The 27,823-nt window shown below is 42.2% G+C and overlaps 1 protein-coding gene across 3 annotated transcripts in view; it reads left to right on the top strand.

Moving 5' to 3' along the window:
* Nucleotides 1-593: 593 nt before the first annotated feature.
* The window catches only part of TBC1D12 (TBC1 domain family member 12), a 41,571-nt gene continuing 14,341 nt past the window's right edge, over nucleotides 594-27,823 (top strand). The window contains exons 1-3 of one of the 3 annotated variants that reach the window (XM_083843217.1): nucleotides 594-1,353; nucleotides 15,144-15,267; nucleotides 22,449-22,505. In XM_083843217.1, coding sequence (XP_083699343.1) covers nucleotides 659-1,353; nucleotides 15,144-15,267; nucleotides 22,449-22,505 — 876 coding nt within the window. In that variant the 5' untranslated portion in view covers nucleotides 594-658. The remainder of the gene's footprint in view (nucleotides 1,354-15,143; nucleotides 15,268-22,448; nucleotides 22,506-27,823) is intronic. The other 2 variants (XM_083843215.1, XM_083843216.1) reach the window with 2 other exon arrangements.

The following is a 27,823-nucleotide window of genomic DNA, read 5'->3' on the forward strand; positions in this document are numbered from 1 at the left end:
TCCCCCTCAGGGCCGACGCCTGTCCCCGGGCACGCCGCAGCTGGCGGCGGTTAAAAGCCGGGCCCTCAGGTGCCGCGGGGCGGCCGGATGGAGGGCTGTGAGGGCCGGGGGCTCCCCGGGGAGCTGCGCTTCCCCTGCTACCGGCTGTGAGTGCAGCGCGGCGGGGACGGGAGCGCTTGTGAGGGGCTGGGGCTGGCCTGGGGGGCGGCAGCCTTGCGGCTGCGGTGTGGTGGCTGTGGTGTTAGGGCTGCAGTAGGGGCGTGAAGCCCTCTGCCTTTTCTTTAACCAGTGCCTCCTGGCCTCGCTCTCTCACGGGAGCGCCTTGTCTCCCCTGAGGGACGCGCTGGGAGGTGCGGGTGCCCGCCTGCAATACGGTAACGCGGGGCGGCCCCCCTCTAGGTGCCATCTCCGCCGGGCCGGGCGGGGGCGCTCTCCCTGCCCTGCCTCTCTATGGTGCCTTTCGGGGAGGGGGGCGGCGCCGCGCGCATGCGCCTTCCCTCACGCTGAGCGGCGGCTGCGGGCGGTGGCGGCGCCGCCGGTGCTGAGCAGCGCGCGCCGCCCGCCCCGCCCCCTGTGGCCCCGCCCCCAGGGCCCCCGCCCCGCCCCGCCGCGCCGGGGGGGCTGCGCCGCTGGCACCGGCGGGGCTCGGCGGCGGCAAATGGTGGGGCCGGACGATGGCGGGGCTCCGGGCGTGCTCCCCGCGGGCCGGCGGGAGGCGGCGGCGGCGGAGGAGGAGGAAGAAGAGGAGGAGGAGGACGGGGAGCGGGATGGGAGCCGGGGCTTGAGGCTGGGGAGCGGCGGGCCCGGCCGGCAGCGGCTGCTGCTGCAGCGGTACCTGGCGGCGCTCGGCCCGGCGGCGGGCGGGAGGCGCTGCCCGGAGAAGCCGACCAACGGCGCCGCCCCGCACGCCGCGGGGGCGATGACCAACGGGGACGTCGGCTTCCTGCGGGCCGAGCCGCCGCCGGCCCCCCGGGCGTCGGGACGGGCCGCGCCGGGCCGCCATGAGGAGGAGGAGGAAGCGAAAGTGCAGAACGGGGGCTTCCTCCTCTGCTCGCCCGGCCCCGGCGGCGGCGGCCCCGCGGGGACGGCCCTGGAGGAGCCGCTGCGGAGCTGCTGCCTGCGGGGCGAGGCGGGGCCGGGCGGCGGCAGCCCCCCGCCGGCAGCCCCGGGGCCGCCGCCGGGCTTCACGGACGTCAGCCTGGGCTCCCGCAACACGTACGAGGTGAGCCGCCGCCGCAGCGCCCCGGAGCACCTGCCCCGCGGAGGGACGGCGCCGCCGGGACCGCCGCACCCAGCGGCCGAGCGGGCCCGGCGGGCGGCGGGCGGCAGCGGCTTGGCCGAGTTCTTCAGCAGGTACGGGCCGGAGGGAGGGGGCCCGGCCCCGGGGGGCGGCGGGCACCCTCCTCTGGTGCCTTCCTCTCGGCGGTGTCGGTGCTGCGGGGTGGCTTATTCCACAGCGCGGGGCGGAAAGCCGCCACCGCCGGGCTTTGTGCTGAAATTAGCGGGGTGCCTGCTAAATTTCTGACGCAGGAACTTGAACTTTGGGGCATCCACCTGCGTTGCTTTGTGGCATGTTTCTCTCTTTAATGAGAGCACCACTCGGGAGGTGCCTCTTGACTGTAACAGTTGACAGCACACTCTGTGCTACTTCTCTGAATTTAACAATGGGAGTTAAATTTCCCAGTTTCCACTAGTTCTTAATCCCCAAGCCCTGGTGTTACAGTCGTGTGGTAGTTGCTCTGATAGCACAGCGGGTCTCTGAGTGGTTTGAGATGACAGAATGAGATTAAATTACTGACTGAAGAATTGATGTGAGAGAGCAGGGATTTGGTCTCGAGGCATGACCCCAAACCGAGAAACAGGCTGCTTCTGCCAGCCCTCAGGGAAGGGACGGATGGGTTCCTGCCTGAGCTTAGGGTCAGTGTCACTTGCAGAGCCAGGTTATTGCCACTGCTTTGTGTCACAGGTGGACCGAGAGCTGTGCCTCTGTTCCCCTTTGGCTCCTAGAAAAGGCTGAACTCGGTGTGCTGTTGAAGTTGTCAATATACAGTGACACTTCACTTAAGTTTTCAGTGAAGACCTTGGTAATACCTGGGAAAAAATTAATTGTTTCTATGCTGGCAAAAGCTAGAGTGCTGACACTTCTGCTTAAAAAAGGGTTTGCCAGGGAGCTGATCTCTCAGCCCATCACTGGCCCGGCTGGCTGCTCCTCACGTGCGCTTGGCCTGGGCAGCAACAGCGGCTTCAGAGGCTCTGCTTTCAGCTCCGCACATACAGCTGTGAGAGTGCCGGGCTTGCAGCCGATATCATTTCAGCAGCCAAAATGAGATCTATTAATGAAGCACACTTCTACTGTTTTTTTTTAAGAACAAAACTCAAGTTTCTGTTACTTGATAGACTTATCTCTAGGTAGAATAATGCTAGTGTTCATGTCCTCCAGTGCTTAGAAAAGTGATAACCTTCTTTTCATGACTTTTTTAGCAGTCAGTTCTTGTCTTCTAATCTTTTTCTTATGCTTCAAAAACTTAGACTTGTAACATCTTTATTAAAAGTCTCAGATTAATATAAAACTAACAGTTGCTGTTGTGAGTTGGTTGTTCTCGAGTTCCTCAAAAAGAAATACCTCGGCTCTCAGTAATAAAGATAGAAATTGTTGAAAATAATCCTGTGACTGAATGCTTGTAGCAATAATACCTCTTGTGAAGTTCCTCACCAGGTGATTGTTTGAATTTTTAAAAGAGCATAGGGCCATAAATGATGTTGTTCCCCAAAGTTTTCAGCTGTACTGGGTGGTGGTGCTCTATCGAAAGTGGTGGCTGTGCTAAATACAGGTGGTTCGGTGGTCTGATGCATCTTGTATGAGATGTTTCACACTTGTAATGCTCTTTGCCTAGTTCATAAGCTGTCTAAAATTTGATAGCTCCATTTTTTCCCCTCCCTATAGCCATAATTATATGGCACTTTCTTTTAAAGGTGGATGTTTCTTCCTCCTGTTCGGTTAAAAGCAGAGGGCAGGCATGGGGGAAGTCGTGCTGCCTGCTGTGGGAAGGCTCTGTTGTTCTCTAGCTGCCCAGTCAGACAAACTCCTCTGGCCTGGCAGGTCGGGGCTAGGGGGCTGCTCTGTCCAGCTGCTTATTCCCATCTCCTTAGCTGTCCGACCAGCATGTTCTGCAGCTCTGTGAAATGAGCCGAGGTAACTGTGTTCATGTGAATGAACTGAGGAGAAATTGATGAGGGGAGGCCAGAGGAGAAGCAGGCAGCTGCGCACAGCAGCTTCTTACCTGCTGTGCTATGGGGAGAGTGGCTGAGCCCTCTAGATTGATAGAAATTTGCCCAAGGTCTTAGAATAATTGCTACTGACAGTGCTTGCAGCTATTTTTCTGTATGTATGGGGTGTAACAGTTGGTCCTGGGATCTTAAAGTTGTGTTTGTGTAACATTAGGAAGCCTGTCAAATCAGTGCTAACAGCTTTTTATTGGAAAAATAACTGTTTTTGCTGTCTCTTGGTTCCACGTCTTTGTGTGCCTTCGTGTATGAAATAGGATGTCTCAAGCGAATCGGAGGTGTGCGGAGCGAAGCGCTGTGGCAAGGCGAGCTGCGGCTGTGGTCGCGTGTCGCCACTCTGCTGCTGCTATGGTCGGAGCATTAAGTGGCACCTGGAAAGCCGCCTGCCACTGCTTTGTGCTCCTGTGTGTGATTCATAACCTGGTCATGTATAGCCACTGTTCTTACGGTCTGAGGTCTTGAGTAACAGCGTACAAGCATGGCGTTCTCTTCTTGGGTTATTCGATCGCTTTTGGGTAGTCCCAGGGGTTGCTGTTGTGTACGGGATGGTTTAGTGAGCAGTGTTGTGTGGGCACTGTAATTAGGGCAGTGAGGATTGCTTTGGCCCCCAAAGCAGCACCTCTAGAGCAGAACAGGGCAAGTAGCAGTAAATGTCCTGGGGGAGAGATGGAGCCCCAGAGATCCTGCACCTCTTTTGAAGGTGACTTGGGCTTCCTATTTTTGCATGCGCATACCAGGCACCTTCTCAGCTTGTGTAGCTATTGTTCCTTTCTGAATTGCGTGTTTACCTAGATAAATTTAGGTATCTGGGAGCTGACAAAGTTCCTGATTGCTTTGTGGTTCCTGGAGTCAAAGCCTAATGTTGACAATAGCAGTGATACATTGTTATCATAAAGCCCCATTTTCCCAAATCCTTGTTTTCCAGAAATCATATAACAAGTTTTCTTTTCCTGGTAAAATCACAAAGATTTTAAATCAAAACTGCTGCTGTTCATAGGTCTTCAGAATGTGCTGTGAGCTATAGTGGTAAGGGCTGCAAGCGTGTGGTAGTTGGCGTGCGTATGCTTATAAAAACTGTCATTAGTCTCATCCTTCCTTCCTCAAGGGGAGTGGTTGCCCTTGATGCCAGGAAGTCTTGACAAATCTTTACCCTTGGGGATGGTGGGAAGGTGGATGGAGCTGGTATGTGCAGGAGCAAAGAACTGAGGATTCTCTTGAGCCTGCATCTTTCTCCCTCTTTTTCCCTCTTTGTAAGCTTTGTAAGCACGGCTCTGTGGTTTGCTAAGTAGGTAGGTCTTCAAAAGCTGCTGCTCTCCTTGCTTTGAAAAACGTCCTTGACAGAGGGCTGCGGAAAGGCTCACTCCTGAGCACTGCTGCTTGTGTACCGGAGATCTGTAGCTTGCATTTCAATTTATTACTAAGCAGCACCTGCAGCTCTTTTAACTGTATAGGCACACCTGGGCTATGCCTGCACCTCCTGAATGGTTAATGCCAGAATTGTATACAAATAGAAATATCAAAGCTTTTCAGTTTCATAAATCATCATGAACTTTGGGGGAAGGGCTGCACATCTGTTTTGTGGGGTTTTTGTCAAAAAGGGCAGCTCACTCTCCACTTGACTCCTAGTTGCCACAGATCTTCTAAACCTTCTGTTTGTGTAAAGATCAAGGAACTGATTGATGGAGTTTCAGTGATTAATTTATATTCCTGTATTGTCTGTGCCTTTATCCTAGGCAGCTCTTGCTGGCATCCTGAAAGACTTGTGTTTTTTTTCCTTTTTTCTGTCCAGATAAAAAAAAAAACGTGGGGGTTGTGGAAGAGAACAGAGCTTCTAACAGGGAAATACACTGGCAATGTTTAAGAAAGGGAAAGAGAGAGGAGGGTTAAAACAAAGCTTGCCCCAGAAACTGCAAGGGCACTCTTCACCCTTCTGTCTCTCAAATGTAGCTTTTTGTTTTCTGCAAGCAGTCTTGTAACTTAAGTGAAGAAGCAGATACTTGTAACTGATTAGAATTACAGCTGCTGGGTGAAAGTAGGAAAGAGCACCTGGGCCCAAGTCTTGGAAGAATTGCTGTGGCTAACTTCAACCAGCATTCTCTTTCCCTGAATTACAAGCATAACTAACTCAATATAAATAAGAACAAGTGTTCATATTATCAAAATCAGAAGCTTTTCCATGGATTTTTCACACCCCGTTCAATAAGAACGATTTGCGGTATGAAGCTGTGTTGACACCGTGACTGGTTTCTGGCTTTCAGTCATATGAGTGACAAAATGTATTGGCAACTTAAGTAAATCTGGTCTCCTGAGAAAGACAAACTGTAATAAACATTTCAGCTCCCAACCTTTTAAATAACCGTTCACACGGAAAACTTTACCGGAGGTGTGTGATCTTACTGTATCTCGGCATATTTAAAGGTTCTCTTACAAGTGCAGGTCTTGCTGTAGCAAATGAAGTCTGTACGAACAGCAGCCTTGTTTTTGTTTGTGAACGAGTTCCAAACATCTTAAGAAAATGAGCAAATCCTCAGGGTCTAGAAGTTGAAAATGGCTTTTGGAGAAAGTTTTACTCCTAGGCCTCATGTTATATAGCTTTTAGAGCTTTTTGTTCCTGAAAAACATGAGCAGTGGGTGTTTCACCATGATTTTTTAAGATGTTGTATACCCCTTATCCTAGCCAAAGCGATGTCTGTTGAGTAGCGAGCCAAAGTTCACGTGCACATGCACAGGTGGAAGAACGTACATTGATTTAACTCTGGATATGGATCAGATTGCTGTATGGCTACAACTTCTGCCTGCAGCCTGCTATTTTTTTCCTGAAAAGCTGACTTAACAGATTGTACCTCCAGGACTTTAAAGCTGTATGTATAATCTTCAGCAGTTTAAAGTACTCCAAATATTATTAGCAATTTCTCTGCTGTCTTTGGTAGACAGTGTAATATTCTGTGTGGGTACAGGTATTTGCACTGGGAGTTGTATAATCCTAATAGGATTTTTCCTGAAGTCACTTTTATGCTTTTACTCTTCAGACTGTTCAGTTATTAGGATACTTTGTCTTGATTGTTTAAGACTGCAAAAGGAATTTAAGGTTTTTGACCACATTTCATTCACATGGATGAATAAATGGTTATCCCTGTCCTCAGTTTCTGGGAATTACTGAAGTGTTTATCATGTGAACCCAGCCCTTTTTTATCCCTTAGTGGTAGTGTTTGTCCTTCAGCTATGAAGAGACAGGTCTGTTGTTAGGTTGGGTGGTAGGTATTGCCTTAAGCTTCTTTGGGGTTGTGATGCTGCTGTGCTTCTCAGGCTTTTTGGTATCGCTTCCTAGGGAAGTGAAGCCTAGGCAGATACTGCCTGGTCTGTAATACTCTAGCCTGCTGGCTGTGTTTGTCAAACTTCTGAGACTGAGAGGACTTGAATATAAAGACCCTACAGGTTTTCAAGTGCAGGCTGGGCAGAATGAGCGACTGCAGAGCACGTGACTCCTGGCCCCGCACTGGGGTAGCAGTGTGGGAGGTAGATGGGCAGTGTATGCATGAATTTCTGACTTCAATTAGTAGAAAGCTAGGTTTTGGTCATAGCTGAGTTTATTTCTCTAGACCTTATGAGGGCCAAGCACTCGGGCAAGTGTTCTCAATTTCCTGTCCTCCTTTCTTATCTCGAGACTGAAAATAACGCCTGTAGCCTCTGGGAGGAAGCTCCTGGCCATTTTTTTCACTCTCCACCGAGGTACTCCTTTATTAAGAAGTCATGTTCAATTTCCATTGTTGTATTGGAAACTGTTATTTAATGCGCTCTCAGGTAAGTGAAAGTCTTTCCTGATCAGGTTGTGTAATCAAGTGCCTTGTTAGCTCCCCTCCCCTGGGGGAGTTGTGTTGATCTAAACAAACCTGAAGGCCAGTGGTAGGAATAGCCAAACTAAGTGACTGTCTGGAGCAGGATTAAATGAGAAAAGAGGCCAGAGATGCAGAGAGTAACAAAACCTCTATGTAGCCCTTCTCCATCTGCTAGAGCTGCAGAAAACCAGGCTTGCTGCTGCTGCCACCTCCATCGCTGAAGTCTGGTTTGATGTACTGAGGAAGGTGCTCCAGGAGAAGGGTGATGGTACTTGTCACATCCTGCTGGTGCTGCAGGAGCAGCACACCAAGCTGCTGATGCCAGCTCCTCTCCTTTCTGCAGCAGGGCCAGGTCTCAGCCCCAGCAAGCTCAGTCCTCTCTGTGCTGCTGCAGTTGCCCCATACAACCGTTAATGTAGGATCTTGTCTGTCCTGCTGCTGTGCATTAATGAGGCTGTTTATATGCTGGATGCCAGAATCGTTTTAAGAAGTAAACAGGCCATCAGCTACCAAAGGTATCTGGGTGATTTTGTAGCTGTGAAATTAGAAGCAGTGCAGATTGCAGAGCACAAAGTATCTCTAGCTTGTTACAAGCTTTAGGAGTTGTGCAGGTTGCTTGCTGCTGTTCCTCATGTTCTGTCGGCAGCTGAGCGGTGGATTGAGGAGTATCTTTGTAAAACAGGCATCAGGCAAAACTGAAAGTCTCCTGCATGTTAACATCAGAAGTATAACAGATCTAAAATGTATTCTTGCTCTTTTAGTACTTCTGTGACTTATCATGAAAGCAGAGACATTGGATATATTGTGAAATCGCTAACCACGTTAGATACCTGGTATATTTATTGGCTGCAATTCACAGTAGTGTGTTGTAGTAGTGCACTGCACAATCTGGTAATCAATGGGCACTGTCTCTAGGACCTGAAGGGAAGGCTCATGACTGAGGCTTAACCAGGCTGGTTGCAGCAGTAGGCACCGCGAGCTCATGGGACAGTCATCAAGTAACTGTCCTGTCTGAACTCAGTTCACTGATCTGTGGGCTCTGTCAAGGGCTTGGGATCTTTCTCACCTTTGTCTTGAAAATGTATATTGTATGGAGCATTTAGACTATAGTGACTGTGGTGATGATGAAGCTGCTGACTTCTGTCTTAACTGGAAATGAGTTGCAACAAGAACAGTTTTAGGTAGTTTGCCTCATTAGGTTGTACTTGCATGAGACATCTTGGTGAGCTGATTTCAGAATTTGTTGTCAGGAAACAAAGGGAATGCCTCTTCCCTGCTTCTGGTACTTATTTGATCCTGTGAGCTGCTGTAGCTCACGGAGCGAAAGGCTCGGGTGGTTTTCTGTGAGGTGAGTTGAACTGACTTGTAAAGTACGGAGACTCTGGGGATGAAGACAGGAGAGAAAACATAGGACATCACTGGTGCAAGGAGGAGAGGCGGGCTTCCCCTCAGCGGAGCTGAAACAGCTCTGTCATCCTGTGGGTGGGGGAAAGGGCTCTGGTTCCCCTCACGTTGTTTTGATCATGTTGCTGGTTGCCCGCCTGTGACTCGGCAGGAGTAGGTGTTCTGGGCCACGCAGGAAACAGCGGGCCATAAGCAGTCAGGTGGTCACTTCTCCACTTATTGCAGCCCAGTGATCCAGGATTTGGGGTTAGGCTCCATGAGCAAGTGGCATTTGGTGGTTGTTGTAAAAAAAAAAAAAAAAAAAAAAATAAAAATTGACCATGGAGTCTGGTGTAGTCTCAAAAGAGTTGCTGAAGTGCCTGGTTAAATGGGAAGATGATACAGTGCCTTCGCCTGGAGCTCTGTTTTGCTATTTCACTTGGAAAAGTAAATGTGAGACTGTGTTGATTGTCTTCCTTTACTCCATTTGTACTTGAGCATCCTGAAATTTAATCAGTTACCTTGCACATGTCTGCTTGTGTACGTACGTTTCTCAGTACGTGAGCCCGCTGTCCGACAGCAGGCCTGTGCAACAGCTCGTTGTTAGGAGCGCCATTTAGGCTGTTAAAGTGCTGTTTGCCAGTAAGTGTGCTGGACAGGGTGTTCTGTAATGCTGCTAAACACTTCCAGCTCTTAAAGCTTTCCAAGTGTTTGTGTACCTGTAGTAAAACTGTTCTGCCACCAGAATTTGTGAGTCCACTTTAGGACTGGCACTACTTAAGAGGAGCTTGAGCAGTACGGCTGATCTAACTTAGTCTCTTCAGTGCAGTCCCACAACAATTCCCTTAATCTTGGTGTCTAGTCTGAGGTCAGGAGCCTCCTTCTCTACCCCTCAGCCCTTTGCAGCTACTCCATGGCCATTCATTGGGTTTCAGGTTTACCTAATCCTAGCCGAGGCTTTAGTTTACCAGTAATATCAATTGGAATGTCATCGCTATGTTTAAAACAACAACAATATCCAACCAAACAAAAACACCACACACAAACAAACTACAAGCTTGGTCTTGTTGGGAGGTGCATATTTTCCTGTTTAGCATTTCTGGTTTCTTTATTTTAATTTTTTGAGGGAAGAAGAGAGGAACCAAGAACTCATTTGTATAGTACTGAAGGCTGTTGTTTGAGTATTACAGATGCAAACACTGAAGTTCCTTTGGAGAAGGTGGTTTGGGAAACTTCTTGGATTGTCTTGGTTTGAAAAGAGGAGAGCTTTATGCTGCTGAAAGTTGCTGAAACTAGCACCATCCTGAAAGCTCATCCTGCACCAAAGTGGTGGAGGATGTGAACCGTAAAATTGGTTGGGTCCCCTCTCCTCCAGTCTAGGCAGAGATTAGCAACTTGTGCTTGGAACAATTGTCTATATACACTGGCCTGGAATAGGCTCATGCTGTTTTAAGTTATCATACATTCCACATTTTTAGTTTCAGTAAGTACTACATTTATTGGTGAGTTGTTTTGTTCTAAATCTCCACATTAGGAATTCTACGTCTGAAAACACTTGCATGTTAACCGATTGCTGAATCTAACACAGAGTAAGGTTGAGGTGGGAGAGTAAAGGATTAATTGAAAAGTGTATTTGTAAGGTAGGTGGTGTTTGCTCTTAATTTTTTTTATGCCCATGGGACTTTCCCAGACATAATAATGTGAGAAAACACTTCAGAGCATTTGAAAGTGAGCAGGTAGCAGCTGGGTAGTGTTGCAAAATTTAAATCTATCATAGCGGGAAAGCAGTGACACCCTGCTGGGTGGTCTAGGGCATATATTGTGGACCTTTTTGGGGCACTTTAACAATTCCTACAAATTGTGCACTGTATATAAACAGTGTAAAATATAGAAATAGAATCCTACTTTTACAAAGCCTGCAGTCCAACAAGTAGCTAACCAAGAAGGTTTTATTTCATTTTAATGATTCATTATTTATGCTTAGTTGAGTTGCATTTGTTTCTGTATGTAAATTATTGAGAAGTCTTGTTTAAAGCATAGAGCTAGTCGTTTATAGCCAGGTAATGTTTTTATGCTGCTATGTCCAAACTTCTGCAAATAAAACCTTAATAGACTGGATGAGGTTGAGTATGAAGAAAAACCTGTTGTGCTCTTAACCAGCTCTTGTGTTTTACACATGGTAAAAAACATGCCAATGTGAACGTAGTAGTTCATGTTCTCAATTATAGCCATGAAAGAATAGGGAGTTGTAGGCTTGCAGGGGTCTTCAGAACTTGTGCAGACCATTCTGAAAGTATGGTTTTAAGTCAAAACTATTAATTTAATGCTATATGGGTAAAAAAAAAAGTCTGTAACAATTCCTGGGATATATCTCTTCTGACTCGTCACTGATGCAGCTATCTGGATAAGCATTATTGGGTACATAAGTAGCTTCCTAATCAGTTTCTTTCAGCTAATTCAGATTTCAAACAGACCTATTTTGTATATCTACAAAGCTTATTTAAAAATTAACATAGGAATGGAGCGAAAACAGACAGTGTATACAAGCAGAACTGTTCTTTGTGGAGGTGCAAAATCAGTTTTATCATAGTACATAAACAGTTTTTTATGAGTTTGACTTGTTACTTCATATTTCTTTTACTCGTCTGGGGATTTTATTGGAGTTACTGGATTTCTTAATGTATTGCAGAGTAAAGCAGCTTTCCAGGGTTTTTAACTGTATTTTTTTAATTATAGTTTTTTTAAAAGGCAAACCAAAAGCAAAACCACAGAGCAAAACCCTGAACTGTTTGTAGTCAAACAGGGTGCTGCTCGTTTGCAGCATTAACTTCATGCTGGTTTTCCTCTAAGCCTTTATGATTCTGAGAGGAAAAGTTATGTTGGCAGGAGTGGGGAAGCTCTTGATGACTTGATGTGATGCTGATTCTTTCCTGTTGGTGTCTGTCTTCCCTGGATATAATACGAGACAGTTGTTGTATTCAGTGTTCACCATTAGGTATTAGGGCACTCAATAAAAAGGAAAATATGGTCAGCCCTCGCTTCCTTTGGTATTTGTGGCTTTCAGATCTTGTTTTCTCAGTGTTTCCCTAGTTGGAGTTCTGGTGATTTCATTCTCTGATATAAGTAGAAGAATGATGCTGCAACCTTTCCTTCAGTGGGGAGGAGGCAAAGCCCTGTTGGGGTACCTGTGTACTTTGGCTGCTTTGCATTCTTAAAATCTGGTTGAAATTGCATCACTAAACTGACTCAGCAGTTGGGGTGTTTTTCTGTGCAATCACACTAGAAGTACTTGAACAATGCAGAGTAGGTTACACACACCAGGGCTGCGTTTCCATTTCGTACCTTGCAACTTAGCTGCATTTTGCTGTTTTCTTTGTGGTTTGATCACAATTACCACCTCCTGCTTCTCTAACTGGTCAGGATACCTGGGCTACCAAGCAGCTTCCTTGCTTCTGTGGGCATTTAAGGACTAACCCTGCTGTGGTTGGCACTTTCCAATGCCGCTTAGTGCATGGGCGTAAAGGCTACGGGTTGCGGTTTTGTGGTGGGAGTGAAGGGGGGAGTCGGAACCTATGTCTTGTTAGATGTAAGCTAGAGGACTAAAGGCTTGTGAATGCTTTCTTAGGGTTACTGTTAGAAATGCTGGTCTCAAACGGGAATTGAAAAATGAAGTTAATTGTTTCCAATAGTATAGTACTATCACTCATCAACACCAGACCTGTTCTCTGTGATGGTTCTTCTGACAGGCTCCTTTCAGACTCAAAGTTAGGATTGGAAACACAAGGCTGTGTGTTCGGAGTGGGCAGGAAAGCAACTTCATTTTTTGATGGGATGCACAAAGCTGTGAAATACTCATAGCCTGTTATTACTGGCACGCAGTACAGTTGTAGGGAGGGAAGATAAGCATGTGTGATTTTTGTAAGAACTGTAGCAAAATGATGTTTGGTCCGCATTCAGACTTCACCAACTTATCTTAGCAAGAAAAATGACTTGAAAGAGAAAAGCAGTGTGGAAACAAGCAATTACATTACTAGAACACAACGTGAATGCCACCTGTAGGAGCATCTCTGTGTTAGCATCCCGTTGGTATGGGAGCTCTGGCACAAAGTGTGGTGGGCACAGGCAGGAGCGCTTCCAGCAGCCTTCTTCAGGAAGGAAGAATTGCCACTTGTTGCTGTCACTTCGGGTGTTTTAGCTGTGTGATTGTGAGAGCCCGTGGATTTTGTTTAGTGTAGCCCAAACAATGCTAAGCATAGATTTCTTGATAGGTGATAGTAATGAGTTTTTATTCTGTGGCTTTTCATGTTTCTGTTACTTTCCGTGCTCTTCAGTGCGCCTACTGCAGTGTTTTTCAGAGGATTGCTTGAGAGTGTTTCTGTGTACTACATTGTGGCTACATAAAACTAAAAGGGAGAAAAACTTGTGACTTTCGTTGGGCTTCTGTAAACTAGAGTGTAATTTAGTGAGCTAATTTAATGCCTCTATCCCTTTCCAGCAAAGCATCGCTCAGTTCTAAAGTGTAGATTTATTTTCAAAGGAATTTTGAAGTTTTCAAATGGATTTTGAGATTCATTACGAATTGCTAATTTCTGGTTGACTTTTTTCTGGGATCAGTGAAGCTCATGAATATTCTAAGCAGCAACAAATATATCAAATCTAGTACACTTCCTGCAATTCAGTGCATGCAATTTGTAAGCGTTCACAGATGCTGTTCATTAAACAGGGCTTTTGTAAGGCTTTACTGTTGTCAACGGCACATCAGATGTGATACTGTTAGCTGCCAAAACAATGTATTAAAAGTGTCCTTCCATCCTAAGTTAAGCAAAGCTTATTTGTAAACCTCTCATTAATTACTCTTGGATTAGAATTCCTATGGGAGGCTTATTCTAACAAATGATACAGAGCTTGATCAGCTTTTTTGCCTTCAGAAGAAGCAGACTTTAATGGAAGTCTGGCTCTAAATACAATTGTATCTTTTCACTTGTGCATTCATAAAAAGCAAAACAAGCCTTTGCTTAATTCAGTACACCAATGAATGCGTGTATTTAAAAAAAAAAAAAGCCCAAGATTTATTGTGGTGAGGACTATTCTGTAAGGCTTGTCTTAATGTTATGGTTGTTTTTCTTAAAGTCAAGTCTCAAGAGCCACAAGTGTGCCTTAACCTTTTGTACAGAAATATTAGTGACAACCTTCTGTATGTCTACACATTTCTTCATTTTAAATCTACCAGCTTCCTGGTTAATCATAAAACAGCTTTGATACGGTGATAGATTGGAAGATGTAAGCCTTAACACTGATGGCAGCTTCTACAAGTGCTAGGAGCAGTGAGGCTGAGCTGTTGGGTAATCCTGGCAGTATCCCATACTATGTGCAGGGACTGAACAGTATTGCTGTTGCAGAAGCTGGGATGCGTGAGCTATTTTGTATTTCAAAAATAGTACTCAGGCTGTGTCTTCTTGCACACTTGCATTTCGGACAAGCGTCTTCTCCTGTTAAGTCCAAAGTCAGCCACTGTAGTAGTTTGGATTTCAGGATAAGGCTGTGGCATACTATTTAGTGTCTTGTTGGCCTACAGAATACTTTGTCTGGCTTGTTTTTCTGATGATCCTTTGAGCACTTGACCAGCTTTTTAGTAGCCCTGTGGAGCAGGATGTCCTCTAGAGCTTCTGTAGTGCTTTGCAGTGAGAACATGGGGTGTGTATTTGTGTTCAGACTGATCCTGTTTATTGTTTAGTCAGAAGTCAACTCTTGTCCTGCTGTGGGTTAATCTCTTAAATGAGGTTGAATTTAACATGAGCATATTTAAGAGCCTCTCGGCTGAGTTTTTAATAATGTTAACTTTATACGCTTCTGAACAAATGAACAAAATATTGTGTGCTTAGCAAACTGAGTTAAAACCACTGTTAGAGGCCTGAAACAGCAGACAAGTATTTTAGAAAGCAGTGGGTAGAAGAAAACAAGAGAGGAAGAGACATGCGGTGTAAGTTAGATAAAGCATATCAGGAAGAATCTTGGAGTAGGACCTCAAACAGAGGAGGGGAAAAAATAAGGTTGCTCATATGAACTTTTGACTGATGGCTTTCTGTGAAGCAATGCAGTCATCTGCCTGATTGTAATTGCTTTAGGGACTGGCAAAGGATATCTGTGAAACTGAAGTTTTGTGTGTGTTCCCTGTTTTTCTTGATCTTCAACTTTTGAAAACGTTTAACAAAGTTTGTGGAAAATGTTAGCGGAAATAGTAGTTCCCATTTCTTTTTTAAATCTGTATGTTGCACAGAGACTTCCAGCTGTTTTCTTTTCAATCTCCAAATAGCTTGGTAAACTCCAAACAAAAGTCAGAGCTGCTGAATGCTCCTAACTTACACTTGAGAAAGTGTCCAGTATTACTGTTGCCTGGAGTACCTTGGAATTCCAAGGTAAAACGGAATGTGAAGTATAAATATATTAGCATCAAAGCACCTGTAATGAAAGCTGCTTCACTTCAAATTAATTACTTTAAAGAGAAAACTGAGGTAGCACGTTGTGTTTGCTGAGCAGTAAATCTCTGCAATGGTGAAATCAGTTTAAGCTGTAAGTGGGTACAAATATAACTTGTGATGTACTTACAATAAACAAAAGGAAAACCCTCCTCTTTTTCAGAAACTTTTTCACTAAAAGGACAAAGGAACTCAAACCTGCTGTCCAAAGTGCTCCTGGTTGGAAGTTGTTTGGAAAAGTACCCCCCAGGGAAAACCTTCCGAAAGATTCCAAAATAATTCAGCAGGTGAGTAAACATCACACAAGTCTAGACATAAAACTTATAGGAATTAACACACAAGTATTGCAGTTATCTCCACATCACTACTATATGGCCATAGAGTCCTCTGGGAAGAAGACTCTTACAAGGTAGTCTCTAAAGGATAGAGCTACTGAGGAAAGAGTTTGAATTTTATGACTATCTATTATGTTCCTCTGTACACCTTAGTGCTAATAAAAGGTTGATGTGTTCAAAAACTGTTCAAGCTGTTTAGATCAAAACAGTAGCACTTCTGTTAATTTTCCATAAAATGCTGCCTCATTTAACATGTTAAATATTTGTTATGGTAGAGTGATTGCGAAATATTCTAGTCTTCCTTTGAGGTTCAGTTCTGAGTTACTTGTGCCTGGTTTGTGCAATAAAACCATAGTTATGCTTGTATATTCAGTTTTTCTTCAGGCTAGGTATTAATTTAGTAAAATATTTCCTCTTAAAGCATTCTTGACTATTGCAGTGTTACAAGACTGATTTTTTTTTTTTTGGATCTAATTCACCTTGCTGTAGTCCTTGTTTCTGGCCTGTAAGACTTGCTGTGTTGGTAACTGGTGACAAACTGCATAGAACTCTGAAACATGTAATATTTCACTTAAGTTTTTAAGCTCACTAGGGTATTTTTGTTTCAGAATAGTTGTAGCAGTATAGGTTGAACATATTTGGGATTTACTGGTGTTCCACAGAAAAGTGATTCAATTTTCTGACCCCTAATACCAAGCTGTACCACAGCATCACTTCTAAATATTCATTCCTGTCTTTGATTTGCTGAAATAATAATATATATAAAAAGACCTCAGTCTTTAAAGATGAGTAATTGGTAATATTTCTAATATTAACGTACAATACTAAAGTTGAAAGATTTGTTGGCCTAAGAAATATGAGTGTCCCTTGTGCTGGTGAAAACAGTAACTTGAATCTCTTGAGCTGCTTTTGCTTCATCTCCTCTGTTAAATTCCACGAGCTGATGTGTTTGGCAGGTGCAAATGGCTGTGAATAAAGCAGTGTTCAGCCATCTTCTAAAAAGAGTTTCATGGTGAAGAGGGCCTTTTGGGAGCAACTAAAGTGAAAAATAAGAGGTTCTTTTTGAAGGACATAATTGTAATGGGAGTTGTCACACAATGAAATCTAGGAAAATAAGGAAATGATGAGATTGCAGCAAGTGGTGTTTACTCTGAATTAAACTGGATACTTTTTCAACACTTTCAAATACTACTTATTGAGATGTTTTTCTATTTTGGGTGGGAGAGAGAGGGCAGGTGCTCATAGTTTACTTGCAGATGAGTGCTGTTGGTTTTGTGCTATGAAAATACTGTGCAAAAAAATCCAGATGTCTCGTCCGTCCCAATGGAGAATATGCACAATGCTTACCAGTCATCTGCTTCCCATTTTCTAGTAATGAAGATGTTTGACAGACAAGTCATAATCAGCAGAAATATTTATTTTTTTATCCTGTTGTTTCTTAGTTACTGGTTTCCTTTTAAACTGTAGTATTGCCATTTTTTTTAACTTCTCTGAAGTGGCAGAAAATCTTAAAACAGTGTATTGTCTTTACTCGTGATTGAGTTGGTCCTAGAGATTAGTCATGTGGTTTGAGTTATAATGGTTGCCAGATTAGGATCAGTGTTGGATTTATATAATCTTGAGTGGTGTGTCAGTAATGTCTAATATTTTTAACTTCTAATTTCAACAAACCATGCATGGTCTTTACATAAAGCATCAAGGTCTAAAATTCCCCCTTACGAAAGGGGGGTGCAAATTGGTGTATATTCTGCACAGAGTTAAGTCTACAATGCCTGAGAACTTGATTCTTAAATTGAGAGGTGACTCAATGTCTTCATATTTCACTTATATCAAATGTCTTACATGTGTGTTTAAAATCAACAATATAGCTGCTTGTGCATGCCTTTGAAGAAGAGGTGTTTTTTCTCAAAACCATTCAGATTTGCTGATCTGGCAGTGGGCTAGAATGAATATAAGCACGTTTCGTTATTGAAGATCAGTGGAAAATAGAATCTGCACTTTTGAATGGCTGACTGAGGTCCCTAGATTAAGTTCCTCACTATTAAGGAGATGCGACCGAAAGGAATGTAGGTGAGGCACCCCCCCCCCCTTCAGTGCCTCTGCAGGCTTCTGTGTTAACTTCCTAAATTGAAGTCAGGGGTTCGAGTGTGAGCTGAAATAAAATAACACTTACTTTCCAAGTTTTTTTTAGTCATCTGTAGTCAGAACAATGGCTGCTGACTGTTTACCAGTGTAAAATAAGTTTGTAATGGAAGGCCGTTCAAGTAGAATGGGTTTAAGCCGTAGGTAAGCTGCCTGAGAGGGATTTTATGGTCGTTTATTTATGGCAGAAATTCTTGCAGTTCCTGCACAGCTATGGCATTCTCTGTGGTTGAACACAAAGCTCATTGCCTTTACTGATGCGAGTGGCCAGCTTTGAGGGGGTGTGACTAAACCTTTGGTTAAGGAGAATGAGTAATGAGTCAGTATCCCTCAGATGCGAGGTGAGGTCCTAAGAAGCCCTTTTGCAGGAAAATTAAATCATGACAGGAAAATCTTAATTCGTAAAAGGAGAGCCTTCTGGTTAAGGGTAATGCTTATATCACAGCTTTCTAGCAATATTGTAGTTCAAAGGATTTTTCTATTCGTAAAACAAGAAACAAAAATGCATCCTTGTATACTTATGGTCCAAAAGGTGGTAGAGCCCACATGCCATTCTAAGACAAAGTTAAGCTAAAATTCTTGGGGTTGTGTGTTTGTTTTGTGTGTGGCTTTTTTTTTTTTAGAATGTGTATGCTGTCAGTACTTTAACATGCATGCTGCTTAGGCTTGTAAAAACACTTGGGAAGGGAAGTAATAGTTTTCCATGTCCCAGATGCCCATCCATGCCTCTCTGAGTGAAGAGAGAGAGAAGACAAGTAAAATAAACACTTTGTTTTGGGACAGTTTGATCTGAATATTTTAGTTTGGCTCACCCTACTTGAAATCCCTTTTGACTAAACTCAGCATTCGTTTGCTTTATTCTCCTTTATGGGTTAAGGTCTTTGGTCTACCTCCTCCAGCTCATCTAGCATCACTTCTTCAGTGAGTGGTGTGACAATGCTTTGGCAGAGGGGAGATGGTCTGCTCTGGGAATCTACTATGTGAGCCCCTTGAGCTATAGCCTGCGGTACTGCAGAAGTGCTATGTGATAGTAATTGTTTTGCTTTTGGGAAAATTGAAAATTTCAGTAAGAAACTGATTAAGATCACATTTCTGATTTTAAAAAAACTTGATATTGTATTTATTTAAATAAATTTAAATAAAGTTTAATGCATCAGAATTCTTCCAGCCTTTGAAAATGTTAAACTTCAGTATTTAACTTTGAATATTTTGCTCTATGCTGCTGCTTGATAAGTGACGAGCCTTTTTAATGTTAGTCTTAAATATCCATCTTTCCATCCTGGCTGGTAGGAGCCTCCTTTGTTTTCTGTTCTGGTGAGGATGATAAAGTAAATTGATAGTAACATTTAAATGAGTATTTATGGCTCGTGGTCATTGTCTATCAACTAGATATTGTTATATATGCCTCTGCAAAGAAGTCGGGTAGTGATTCTAGTATCTTGAATAACTTCCCAGAAAATCTGGAAACTTAATTTGGGATACCGTTTCAGGCATTTTTCAGACGATGATGCTAGCCAGTTCTGCCTTCAGAGACTGTCTAATGAATATGACCGTAAATTTCTCTGCAAGTTTCATAGCATATGTATATGATGATAAATACCCTGCCTGCAGCAAGCTGCAGGGCTTGCCTGTTTCGGGAGATGGCAGAGTCCCCCGCAGCTGTGCTGCCATCAGCATGCTTTGGGCGAGATGCTCTAGCTCAAACTGGGTCAGAGGTTGAAAGTTCTTGGCAGCTGCGTCTCGCAGCTGCTGGCACGCCCGGCTCTCCTTGGATTTAGAGCTGCCCAGGCAGGATGTGATTGAGGCCAACTCTTTTTTTTTTTTGCTGGACATCTCCCTCCTCTGGGCTTCCTTCCTTTGCTGTTTTTTAAAAAGGGAAAATAGCAGCTCCTTAGGATTGCAAATGTCAAATGCATGTGATGCTTTTAGGAAGTGCGCCTTTTTTCATGAACTGCAGCTAATAAAACTGGCCATTATGAGGAGTATGTGGTCATTAATGATCAGCTGGGTAAATTCTTTTCAGTCTGTACAGAAATCTGCTTTAAATTACACTGCCGAAATACTTTAATACAGCAGCGTTTAAGGCAGAAAACGATTTGTGGGGTGGTGTGTACTGACTGAAGTGCAAGTTTTGCTTAAAAAGCAAACTCAACTTAATTTTCTGTCCTTATGGTTAAAGAAAAGATGTTTGTGTTCGTGATCAAAATGATTCTGTATATCAGGTCATGTAGTTAAGCTCTTTTTTTATTAAAGCACTCTCCAATATTTTTATTCGTTCAGATAAAGTTGTGTGATTTTGCTTCTGATATGTCCAAATTAAAGTAAACTCAAAACATGTTAATGTTTGTCTTTCAAGACAAACAGAAGTGAAATAAGTCACTTTATCAACAGTTTTAACAAAGTACTGCCAGTGACAGCCCAGCCTTAAATGAACGAGGCAGGGAGAGAGAGGGGAGGATGTTCTTTCAAATCTGACACAACAGAGAAGCTTGCAGTGACTCGGAATTAATTGCTTTTTCAGAAGTGAAGTAAAATCATCTTTTCCAAAAGCTTTTCCACCTTGTATACAAGATGGAAGGTATTAATTTTAGACAATTAAATACTAACTCTGATTTAGATGACCGGGTCACTCTTTTAACATCTGAAAATACTACTTTTGGGTTGTTCAGATATCTTAAAATAATTGAAATACTGTACTTGAGAGCTAATAAACTGTCTTCACTTGCATATTTTTCCAGTGTCGTTATCTCCTGACTGAAATCTAATGGTGAAATTGCACTCAATCAGCAGAACTCCCTTGGTCTCCCAGGGACAAGAACCATCTGAGGTTCCCCTTGGAGGAGCACAGGCGTTTTGAAGCCGCCTTCATACAGCCCAGGATTTCTGACTTGCTATAGTAACTCATCACTCCAGTCTTTGTGGCTTCAATTTAAACTGCATTAAGCTCTCAATGCTTAAAGTGTATGTGACAGTGTGTTTGTCAACAAATCTAGAAATCGAATATCTGAAAGAAGTAGGTAAATACAGTGCTAGAAGTTTTTCCATGAGAGTTTAAGTAGATTCTTATCTAGATAGAGGTCATGCTGGCTCCTTCAGCACTTACTGCTGGAAAGAAAGAAGTAACTCTCCCTGCTTAGCAGATACGTGTAGAAATACATTAGTAACAAACTGCCTTGAAAACAGGACAGACGATAAAAGTGGTGTTAAGTCTTGCTAGAAACATGTAACACTTCAATAACAGTTTGTCTGCTGGTAGCAGTGAGAAGGCTGTGATGCCCTTTGCAGGCACAGGAGTGATCAGCTTCTCAAGAAATGTCTGTCATCTTTCCAGAGTCCTACGTGTAGTCAGTGAAATGCTGTACTACAGGTAAAACACTTGTGTTTAAAAGTTTCAAAGACCTTCCCAAGTATTTTAGGCTTGGGCAATGATTATGTTGTCAATAAAATGGTAATGAAGCTGGTAGGACCTCAATGAGACAAATGCCTTTCCTTGTTTGCATAAAGGACATCCAGCTCCTCCTAAAAGACTTAACCAGCTTTTTGACAAGGAAAGCTTGTCAAGGAGAACTTTTGGTTCTGCTTTTTGACGGGATGTCTCACCCTCTATTGGGCTTCCAATTTCTTTAGCAAAGGGTGACACAGACTTTAAATACTTTTTCTCCTCCTAAGAATTGAGATTTTGGAGATAAGCAGACGTGCTGGTGAACTGGAGGTGCACTGATAGTAAAGTCATCATTCAGGCAGGCTATATCAAATTCCAAAAGAATATAAATTAGCAAAAAGATCCTTTCAAGTGGTGAACGTGGTGTCTTTCATGTATGCTTTTGTTTCTTTCTTTTATATAAGCTTTATTCTTCTGAGGCTGGTATGGCTTTTCAGTACTGAAAAGGAGACAATGTGGCAAGGGAGAGGAAATTCTTTGAAATTTGTGGGGGTTTTGTGTGTTTTCGTTTTGTCTGGGGTATGTAGGGTATAAGAACAGGACAGATGTTCAGAAATAACACTGAAATCATAATAAACTTATTTCTTTCTGGTACTGTAATATAATGCTTACAAGGAACAGCTCTGTTTTTAGGCACTCTTTTTAAGCTTGGATTTTTCTATTAGAAAATTGAGTTTAGCCTAGAATGAATACCTGTAGCTGGGCATGCTTTTGCCAGATCACCTGAATCAAATGTGCTGTGGTTTCAAAATTGTTACTTAGTCTTACATCTGTCCTGTGTAATCCAAGTGACTGTTTTACAGCCTTGCCCCTGTATTCTGGTTCTCATCAGCTCATCTGTGAGGCTGTAGCTTACTTCTGAGCTTTCAGTTTAGAAATACTGGCCACGATATGGCAGGGGGAAGGTGGGGGTGTAAAGGCCCAATGTATGCCATGGTGCAGTTTAATGAAATCTGCTCTCTCATGCTAAATAGAAAAACCCAAATGATTGATGTAGAAATCCTATAAAGCTAACGAGTTTATAGGTGAGGATCCAGTTGGGTATGAAATGCAGTCTAAGAAGTTGAAGGAAAGCAAAGTCTTCGTGATTCATTTTTGGAGTGTCAGCCTAGATGGTGTTCTGTGCTTTTCTTTCTCACAATGCCCCTGCCAAGGGTAGCATTTAAGCAACTGTAATGTTTATGGGTGGTGTGGTCTAGGGAGGAACAGTGTATCAAGCAACATCTTCTGTCATTCACTTGAGAAAAGTACTATGGAAAAAGATCTCCCCTTGGGAAAAGGTGCTGATTGTAGAAAGTAAAGAAGTTCACTTAAAATAGAAAATTACTCCAGTGGGAGTCTATACATGTCTTGGTCAAGTGTAAAGTCTTTGTATGCATTTTTGTGTACTTTGAGCCCTGTGGAAAGAGGGGGAACAGCTGCATCTGATTCTTCACATATAGATGTTTATACTCAGTTTGAATTTAAACTTTGGCTTGCATGTTGCTGTTTTATAATGGTCTTTTCCTTCATTTATTCACTAAGGCTTTGCTTCTGTTTTTCTCATTAGGATGACAGTTCTGGCAGTCTTGCGTCAATATCTGCTCTCAGTCTATTAAACACAGGGGTATGGAATTTAATGTTTTTTCTAGTTGTATTCAATGCCATGCATGGGACAATGTAGTACTCATTAAAATAGAACAAACATCACATTTTCACAGTAGCATGAATATTTTATGGCACTAACCATCAACTCATTAGATACCATTAGTAAAAAAAAAAAGTTTCACACGTGAATCTCACTAACAACTTAAAGTGATAGAGTATTGTTTATTAACCTAGTGCATGTTCTTGAATAGCAGGAGGTAAAGTAAATTACTGTCAACTTCTAGCGTTACCTGTGTTTGCTGTGCCTGCTTGCTTAATGGTAAAAGTTGTTAAAATGGCTTAATTTGTAATATTTTTATAACACCTTGTGTTAGCTTGGAAAATTGATATCCTAGAATCATATTTTTCCTATCTCTAAGTCACACAAGCTATTAACAGTGGCAGTTCAGAATCCCAGGTGCTTTTAATCATTCTTTCCAATATAAAACTGGAAATGTAGAAAAGCTGCGCTGGAAGTGCAGCTGCACTGGAAGTGCAGCTATTGAAACTCCTGTGTTATATGCTGTTATGTCTTCCTTTGCTGTGACTGGCATGCTTCTGAAATTGGTCCAGTGCATATGCCTGTTACATCGAAAACTCTTAAGTAATCCTATACCCTATGTTAACTGGAATAGTACAAGTTCACTTTTTTTATTCTGTGGATCTGTTACTCTGGCTTCATGAAATAGAGCAGTAATGTGACTGCTAGTGGATATGTGATGCCTGTGGTTCACGTTACATGGTCCAGGCACTCTCATCACTTCTTCATTGGGCCCAGAAGCCTGTGGCTTAATGTTTTTTTTGTAAGCAACAAGAGATGAAACTTGATGCAAACTGTGAAAAATTCAATTGAGGGAAAAACAGTAAGTTAAAGATTGGAGATGGATGACGTTACTTTGGAAGGCTGAGCTAGAAATGCATTTGTGTATATCTGGTTGTTCTCTCCTACTGTGTGAAGATTAGCATTTTTCCCTGTTTCAGTATAGGTTCTTCCTATATAACCTGCAAGTTAGGAACGAATGCACTATCTGTCCTGATGGCATTTGGCTTTCTAAGTTCTATAAAAAAAGTCTAGCTTATGATTCTCAGAATCTTTCAGTGATGACTGTTCTTGCTGTAAGCACCGTTCTGGTTTTAAGCACCTTGTAGTCAGTTCTAGTGCACCAGTTTTAACACTTAACTTGGGGGGGGGGAGCTGGGGTGTAGGAGGGAGTCCTTATTCATTAAGCAGAACTTCTCCTTACATAAATTTGGTATCAGTTTTACTAGGATGATGCAGGGTACCCTCCTAAGAGACTATTAAAAAAAAAAAAGAAATGAGATCTTTATCTTAAGCACAAAGGCAGTTTCGTAAGCAAAAGTCTTGCCCTGACCCATTTACCTGTTACCTGTCTGTAGGTTAATAGGCTTATCTGTATTTCTGTGGGAATAAATACTGGAAATACCAGTCTGTTCATATATCAAAGTGGTCTTTCTTATGTTGTCATGGCTTTTTTTTTCCTCAGGAAAAAACATACTTTTAGCCTGTTTGCAGGTTTATGATTCTTAGTAGATGAGAGGATGCAGTTCCAGCATTAATAAGGAGATAACAGTTCTTACTTTCTATTAAAGCAGAGATTTGTTTCATCTATTTTGAGATTGTGAAATGTTCAGTAACTTTTAATAAATGCCAGGTGCTGCAATAAAGAATTCTTAGGAACAAAATTTCCTAAAACATTATTATACTTCCAAACTGACACTTCCAAAGTTATTTTTATGTAAAAAGGTCTTTCAATTCTTGAATATTAGCTGTCAACAGTTCTACCCTCTGGGATGTGTCCTGCATCTTAAGCCCCTGTCTTGTCAAATGCTTTAAATTGAATTTTTACCTTTTTATGGAAGAGTACTTGCTCACATGTTATGAAGTGAAAATCTGCAGCAGCTCAAGCTGACAGTGCCAAGAATTTCAGATCCTGCATCAAGTGGCTATTGGAATCTTTAAGTCTAGTAACACAAAATGTGAGAGGCATATTCCAGAAAAAAATGGGTATATTAGTTGCACAAATTAACGAGTTCTGTGCACATTTGATGGTTGTTGGATCCAATCCTCAAGTAAGTTTCATAGAGCATAGATTTCTTGAGCAAGAAATGTCTTCTCTGATACTTTTGGAGTATGTTTCTTCTTGGGGAATGTGCAGCCATGACAGTTTGAGCTTGAAGCTATTTCATTGCCGGCTTGGACTCTTTCTAGTAATGCTTATAGTTTTCACAGTCTGTGCAAAAAAAAAAAAAAAAACTCTTTTTAAAGTGAAGTGTCCTTACTTCCAGAAGCATAGTTTGATAATGAGTTCTGCCTTTTGTGGAGATCCCTATGAAGATTTTTCTTTTTTTTTTAACCTGTCTCTGCTTTGGGAACGGCTTATCAGTTCTTAGTATGTATGACAGCCAGAGGCATTAGCACCATTCAAATGTGTTGTCTGTAATAAAGGTGAGAGTGGCTTCATTTCTAGTATCTGTCTTCCTGGTGCTTTTTATTTAACTTGCATACAAATTGGGTATGTAGGAATTAAAAAGCCCAAAACGTTGGTGCCATCTGAGTTTGCTCATCTGACTGCTAAATTAACTTGATTTTGTTGCTCTTTTTGCAAAGTACTGGAAAGAGTAACTCATAAATTCAACCAAGAGTTTGATAGACTGCCCTGCTACTGTCCTCCAGCAGTTTGGGCCTAGTTCTTCAGTATGCAGCCTGGGTGCTGACCAGGGGGTCTTGTCATTCCTAATCAAGAATATGCAAGGGTAGCCTGAGGTATAAATCACGCCAAGAGTACACACAGTGTCTTATGGTTTTAGGTGGGATGAAAACATTTTAGGCTCTTAATTTAGGCTCTTAAATATGTATATTCATTCATACAATATATTTTGGGTTGTCTATTTTTTCTTGTGCTTCTGTAAATTACAGTAGAGCTCTAACACTTCTGCATGTCCAGTTCAAGATGCTAGTTTGAATGTGCCTAATGGTATTGGTTGCATATTGTTTTCAATTGAAAGTTGTCTTAGGAATTGCTCTTCAGGACAGGAATAGATGTCTTAGGAAATTTATATATCCTATTGTTCTTGGCCACAGACACCTAGAAATAGAACAAATATTAGAACAAAGTTGTATTAAAGAAGAGCTGTCTAATAACTTTAAAATAATCATTTACAAATAATTAATGTTTTAGTGTGAAAGTATGTATAAATGGTGATAGCACAGCTATCATCAAGGTACGCAGTGGGGCTTTTCTTAGAAAAGTGACAGAACTTCTCTAGTTGAGATAGATAGGCTTGCACTTCTCAGGGCACTAGAAAGTTACACTGCTGTGGGGTGGGGTATGAGACAGAGGTTAATAGCTGTGTAGATAGCTGGAAAGCTAGCTAAAGACTTGGGGGGGAAATTGAGAATGTTTCCAACTATTCTTTAGCTTTTTTTTGTGGAGGTGTAATTGCCTTTTCTTATCCATTAAGCTATTGTTCTTCTGACTCCCACAGACTAGAAACTGAAAGGTGTGTCAGAAGCCCGGATAACTCCTGAGATCTGAATAGTATAGTGGCATATAATGCACTGTGAACATGCTAATGGGGTGGGCCTGGCTAGCCCTTGGATGGGAAACCACTTGGGAATACTGGGTGCTATATCCTCTGCCTAGCAAGAGCAGAGTCTTCAGACTCAGAAATAGAGGTTGGACACTCAGTACCTGGCTGGACAAGACCCCACACAACCTTGCTTTGGGCAGGGAAGCTGGACTAGACAATACCCAGAGGTATCTAGCCTCACTGATTCATTGGTATGGTATCTTCCTCTTGAGGTGAGATTAATGTGACTTTAAGATTTTTGGACCACTTCATGGATTATGCCCAATGTGGAAGAGCAGAAGTCCTGTCAGAGATCATTCAAATGGGTAGGATAAAGGAGGCTGTTGAGCAGAAAACTTTTAGTGACCTTAGTACTGGGAAAACAGTGTCTTGTCTAGAAATCTGAGGCTGTGTTGTCACTTTTGTAAGAAGTATTTTCTCATTTAAATTCATGGACTCCAACTGTGCACTGAATATTTAAGCTAAATAATAGCTTTAAAATTGTCAGCTATGTTTCTATAATGCTGTCAATGAACACTGAATGTGCAAAGTCCTCTGTCTGACCCTGGGAGAACTAATGCATATGAGAAGCTCTGTTAGGTGTAAGGTTCATTTGTGAGCAGGTTTTAGAGAAGATTGTTTGATTGAGAAGATATGACCTAACTAGTAACTGATCGATTTTTATTCTTGGTGACTTAACCAACATAAGATATTTTGGTTAATCTGAGACTGAATTTACTTACACAGTTACTAAAGCAACAGATGTACAAGAACAAACTGTGTTGAGGGGAAGGAGGAAAAAAAGCTTCTGCAAGCTCATTTGGCTGTGTTTAATCTTTGAAAATTGTGTGACTTTTTGAAAATACATTACTAAAGTATCTTGAATTTGTTCTCTTGAAGGTGATTTTTCAGCTCTTAATATTCTGATTGAATTCTAGCGTGTGTAAGAATTGCAGAGAAACTAGTATCTAGCATCCATGCCTACCCTTTGGGAACAAGTTGAAAGTCCTCTCACAGATAACTTATATTTGCTGAACTTTAAGAATGTGTTCCTCAGTAACTTGGCAGTAAACTTTTATTTACAAAGCCTATAAAAGAGGCAATATGTAAGATTTAAGGCTTTCATCTGCCTCTGACAAGCCTTTTTCCTAAAGAGTGCATCATATTTGTTTTGATGAGTTGCTCTGCAGAAAATAGAATGGGATTCTTTCTTCTTCAGAATCATCTGTGTATTAAAGGCTCTTAACTATTTCTAAGTAGATTGCATGTTTTAACTTCTGAGAGTGAAATTATGTGAAACAGACTAATGATAAATATTGTTGTATTGCCATTGAGTACCTAGTTCTGGATAACAAAGATTCAAAAATTAGAGGGGATACCACATCCCAAGAGGGGCTAGAATTGAAAGAAATGGGAACACACACTTTCTTGGTTAGTGTTTTTTCTCAACTTCACAGATTACTTAAATGTTTTTGCTCAGTAATTTGTATGGGAAGATTATGCAGATTTCCTAACTATTACTGATCCTTGGATGCTCTGTAGTAATATTGAACAAAAATAGATCAAGTGTTAAATTGATACAAGAAACTGTTTTCTCATTCATTTTTGTTTGGCAGTTCTGGAAAACTGCATTGTCTTGCTATAAATAAATTCAACCTTGTAATGTTAGCTCCTTGTATTAAGTTATTAAATAATAATTACATGTAA

This window comes from Anser anser, assembly GCF_964211835.1.
Source record: "Anser anser genome assembly, chromosome: 7".
Lineage (NCBI taxonomy): Eukaryota > Metazoa > Chordata > Aves > Anseriformes > Anatidae > Anser > Anser anser.